A 5,271-nucleotide genomic window follows, 5' to 3' on the forward strand; every position below is an offset into this window, starting at 1 on the left:
AGCAGTAGGTTTAGAACAGATCAAAGGAAGTCCTTCTTCACCCAAAGAGTCATTAACATGTGGCATTCACTGCTGCAGGAAGTGGTGGCGGCTACAAGCACAGACAGCTTCAAGAGGGGATTAGAGAAACATCTGGAGCAGAGGTCCATCAGTGGCTGTTGGTCACAAGGCATAGAGGGAACACTATCTGGGGCAAGTGATGCTCTGTATTCTTGGTGCTTGGGGGGGGCAACAGTGGGAGGGCTTTTGGAGTTCTGGCCCCGCTGGTGGACCTCCTGATGGCACCTCGGCTTTGGGCCCCTGTGTGACACAGAGCGTTGGACTGGATGGGCCACTGGCCTGATCCAACATGGCTTCTCTTATATTCTTAAGCTCAGCGAGCTTCCATGGGAGAAGTAGGGATTTGAACCCAGGCTGCCCAGGGTCCTAGTCTGCCACTCTGTCCACTACACCACGCTGTGTGAGCCATAGGGGGCTGGACGGGCGGCCAGGATGAGGAAGCAGAGGTTGAAACCCGTAGCTTTCAGGAAACCCTGCCGCTGCCGCTGCCATTGGATTCAATACCACCTCCTCCCACACCATTAGAGAGAGAAATTAGCCTTTTGCTCGTGGAATGGGAACAGGCAAGACCCTACATGCCGTCCCTCCTCTGTGAATCCTTTGTGAACAGTCCTTCTATTTCCTGGCTTTCAGGCCTGTCGCGGAGCACATGCAGCGGCCGCAGCTGCCCCCCTCGCCACGGAGGCATCCCCGCGCATCAAGAAGTTTGCCATCTACCGGTGGAACCCAGACAGCCCTGGAGAGAAGCCCCGCATGCAGACCTACGAGGTGGACCTGAACAGGTGAGTCGACGTGAGTCTCCTCCTTCTAGGGGGTGGGCTTTGCGTGCCGGGAGAGGGGCTTGTTCCAGGGGACCGCCTGCTCCCAGGGGGCCCAATCCCAGGAGTCTGTGATTTTTCCCACTGCCAGAAAGAAGATGATCGGGCCTTGGCTTCTTTGTGGCTGTTCTCCGGCTCAAGGCTGAAGTTTCCTCACGCGCCTTGTGATGCACTCCCAGTCCCAGTAACCCAGGGAGGAGGGGAGATCTACAGACCCTGGGGCAGAGGCCTTTCTGGTTCTTTTTTTTAAAAAAAATAATATTTTATTGCATTTTCTCAAAAAGGAAAAAACATAAGATGGTACAATGTAGTATATAGTACAATAACCAAGATACACCAGTAATCTGTAAGTTAACCGGCGCATATAAATGCTAATGTAGAAATATACAACACGCAGTAAGTAAATTGCATTTGCCCCGTTTTCCTTTTCACCATTTTAAACCGTTGTCAGCTGAGCTGAGCTGTACCTAAATAACTTTCCAAATCACCACAAAAAGGGAGTCTCAGTTACAGCAGGAACATCAGCATGTTCTGCTAGGTGTTCCACAATGGGGAACCAAGGCGCTACAAAGTTAGATGAAGAGGATTGGGAGGTGAGAGATGGTACGTTGTCAATGATTTTGGCCATGAGATAAAGGTTTCACAACTTTTGGGTTCTGACGCCAACCCCTGGGAATCTCTTCCCCCACTGTGGCTTCAGATTGACAGTCTTTTAAGTGTCACACAAAGTCTCTCATGTGTTTGTGTTCACATGGAAATGCCTCATTTTTTAATTAGGTCTCCCCCTTTTTGATTTGATTATCTTTTCTGCTGTTTTTATTTGAACAATATACTCTGATTTTAGCACCTTAAATGGCTCAGGATCCTGTTTTTAAGTTCATGTTTGAGGAAGGGAGCTTTGAGAGCCTGTTTTGTGTAGTGGTTAAGTGCACAGACTCTAATCTGGGAGAACTGGATTTGATTCCCCACTCCTCCACTTGCAGCTGCTGGATGACCTTGGGCGAGCCATAGTTCTCTCAGAGCTGTTCTCTCAAGGACAGTTCTGGAAAGAGCTCTCTCAGCCCCGCCTACCTCACAGGGTGTCTGTTGTGGGGAGGGGAAGGGAAAGGAGTTGGTAAGCCGCTCTGAGACTGCAAGTGAAGGCGGGGTATAAATTCAGTCTCCTCCTCCTTCCTCAAAAGCTTTTAAAGTAACCCCCCCCCCCAACCCCTCACCCAACATGATGTTATGGTTGCCGTGTTGGTCTGAGGCAATAGAAAAAGTTCTGAGTTCAGTGGCACCTTGAAGACCAACAAAGTTTAATTCTGGGTATAAGTTTATGTGTTCCCAGAATTAAACTTTGCTGGTCTTCAAGGCGCCACTGGACTAAACCACCTCTCCTCCAAATTTTGCAGTTTTCGACTTGAATCTTGATCTTCTACTGCAGGCCAACATGACTACTCTCTGAAATTGTTTGAAACCAGTGTGGTCAGTTCAATGGGGAATACAGAATATAATTCAAGCAATGAAGCTGCCAGTTTATTTATTTATTTATTAGATTTATACCCCGCCCTCCCCAGCGGGCTCAGGGCGGCTACAACAGAGGCAATTGCCATAACAACAGTTAAAACAACATAAAAACAATCATTAAACGGTATAAAACAATCATTAAGTAAAGTGTGGTGCTCTTGATGTTAAAGTTTTTCTTAATCCAAGATGAGTTCCATTCATCAACCTAACCTGACAACATGCATTCTTTGGTTAACTAGGCGTCTGCCCAGGGCCGGCTCACCTCCAGATCTAATCCACCGTCGAAGATGGCAACTCGGTAGTGGTACAGTGACGGCGGCGGCTCCTATGCAAAGGCCTGGTGGAAGAGCTCCGTCTTGCAAGCCCTGCGGAATTGCGCCAGGTCCCGCAGGGCCAGAACCTGCTCTGGGAGCTCATTCCACCAGACAGGAGCCGCCACCGAAAAAGCCCTGGCCCTGGTTGCAGCCAGATTGATGTCCTTGGGGCCGGGAACCATCAATAGGTGCTGCGACCCCGACCGTAGCGCTCTTGGGGGAACATATGGAGAAAGGCGTTCCCTTACGTACGCTGGACCCTGGCCATCAAGGGCTTTATAGGGCTTTTTTTATCATGCCTTTCCTCTAAGGAGCTCGGGGGGGCCAATATAGCACTCCCATTCTCCGTTTTATCCTTAAGCAGAGCCACCCCTCGGGTACCCTGGGCTGGAGAAACTGCTTAAGCCCTTGCACTCTGCCGAGCTCCGTGCTGCCCCCAAAAAGCCATTGCTCCATGGCGTCTTCCAGCCAAGTGGTCAACTGGTGCCTCGGAATGTCAAGAAGCAATCGCACGCGTGCCCTGCCTTCCAGCAAATGAGGCGCGATCTTTGCAAGCTTGCCTACTAGCGACGGGCTTGTCGTTGCTGTTGTTTGTTTGTACAAGATTTATGTTGGTTTTGCCATCCTTTTAAGAAAATGGACAAAAAAACCAAAACCCCTGAGAGGATTCTCAAGAAGTATAGCAAACACTGATAGGTTGGGCATTTTCTCTTTTTCAGATGCGGGCCTATGGTTCTCGATGCCTTAATCAAAATAAAAAATGAGATGGACTCCACACTGACGTTCCGCCGGTCCTGCCGGGAAGGTGAGCTGGGTTTTTGCCCCCTCTGTTTCTGGGGAGCTGCAAGGCCAGGTGGGTTGGGGTGAGAGGGGGAGGCCGAAAGCGAGCCCAGTTTAAGGCCCTCTGGCACGTTTGGGACAGTTTCAAGGCTCGAACTGGGGATCCCAGCTGCTTCTCTTGGCTGCTACACTACACAGGTAGGTGAACCCGTTTGTGCTCTCCTCTCAAATTTAAGCGAGCTGGGCTACATTTCAAGCGGTGTCCCTGGAAAATTAATGTCTCTTTATTTTTTTTTTTTTGGGGGGGGGAAAGCTTTGACATGAGAGAAAGAGCCAATGTAGTAGTAAGCAGGGCTATTTTTGGGCAGGAACGCACAGGAACGGAGTTCCGGCTGGCTCCCAGGTTGGCCACACCCAGCAGGAACTCATTAGCATAATAGGCCACACCCAACAGCAGGAACTCATTAGGATTGGCTACATTAGGGGTGTGTGGCCTAACATGCAAAGGAGTCCCTGCAACAAAAAAAGCCCTGGGTTTTGACAACAAACAAGGTAAACAGAATAAGAAGCAAAAGGTGGGTGTGGCTGGATGACCAGACTTCTGGTAACATGGGGGTGCGGCCTAATATGCTAATGAGTGTTGCAGTCAGGGGGTGGCCTAATATGCTAATGAGTTTCTGCTGCTGGGTGTGGCCTATTATGCTAATGAGTTCCTGCTGGACTTTTTCTACAAAAAAAGCCCTGGTAGTAAGCATCGGGCTGGGCCCCAGGAGACCTGGGTTCCAGTCCCCACACAAGCCGTCGAAACTCATTGGATGGCCTTGGGCCATCTGCTCCTCCTTTCAGCCTGGCCTGCCTCACAGGACTGTTGTGGTGGTGAAATGGAAGCTGGGAAAACCTCTGCCACCCCTGAGCACCTTGGAGGAAGGGCAGAATATAAATGGAATACGATTAGACTTCCTTTGTCCGGTGTGAAGGCTATCAGAAGGAGAGGAAGTCTCTCCTGGGCACTGAGGGCCCTTTTGAATGCCGGTCGCCCAGACTCTGTTCCTAAAAGCCAGTCCACCTCTCCCTCCTGCAGGCATTTGCGGCTCCTGCGCCATGAATATCAACGGGGGGAACACCTTGGCCTGCACCAGGAGGATCGACACGAACCTCAGCAAGGTCTCCAAAATCTACCCTCTCCCCCACATGTACGTGGTGAAGGACCTCGTCCCGGTAAGTCTCTGGCTTTCGCCATCGTGGCTTCGGGAAAAGGTGATGGGGGAGGGACCCTGACCTGGGTGGCTCAGGCTGGCCCATTCCCATCGGATGTCGGAAGCTAAGCAGGGTCAGCCCCGGTTAGTCCTTGGATGGGAGACCGCCAAGGGAATCCAGGGTCACTGTGCAGAGGGCAGGCCATGGCAAACCGCCTCTGTTTGTTTCCCCCTCTGCTTGTTTCTTGCCTTGAAAACCCTGTGGAGTCACCCTAAGTCGAAGAAGAAGAAACAAAATGGTAGAAAAGAGCCAGAGTCCAGGAGCACCGTAGAGACTAAAAATATTGGCGGCAGGGGAGGAGCTTTCGTGAGTCACGGCTCACTCCTTCAGGTATCTGAGCAAGAGTTCCCAGTAGCACCTTAAAGACTACCAGAATTAGAAGGACTTTAAATACTATATGGAGAAATTTTGGGATGTTACAAACAATTTATTTTGCTTAGACAATTATTAAGACTGAGGATTATTTAGATTAAGTTTAAACGTATATAGTTCTATAGATAAAGAGATACGGTACCTGTAATAAATATATAATA

The 5,271-nt window shown here is 50.0% G+C and overlaps 1 protein-coding gene across 1 annotated transcript in view; it reads left to right on the forward strand.

The window, feature by feature from the left end:
- The window catches only part of SDHB (succinate dehydrogenase complex subunit B, iron sulfur (Ip)), a 19,314-nt gene that overhangs the window by 3,440 nt on the left and 10,603 nt on the right, over positions 1-5,271 (forward strand). The window contains exons 2-4 of the mRNA XM_015412356.1: positions 694-842; positions 3,421-3,506; positions 4,563-4,699. Coding sequence (XP_015267842.1) covers positions 694-842; positions 3,421-3,506; positions 4,563-4,699 — 372 coding nt within the window. The remainder of the gene's footprint in view (positions 1-693; positions 843-3,420; positions 3,507-4,562; positions 4,700-5,271) is intronic.

This window comes from Gekko japonicus, unplaced genomic scaffold (assembly GCF_001447785.1).
Source record: "Gekko japonicus isolate JY-2015 unplaced genomic scaffold, Gekko_japonicus_V1.1 scaffold4311, whole genome shotgun sequence".
Lineage (NCBI taxonomy): Eukaryota > Metazoa > Chordata > Lepidosauria > Squamata > Gekkonidae > Gekko > Gekko japonicus.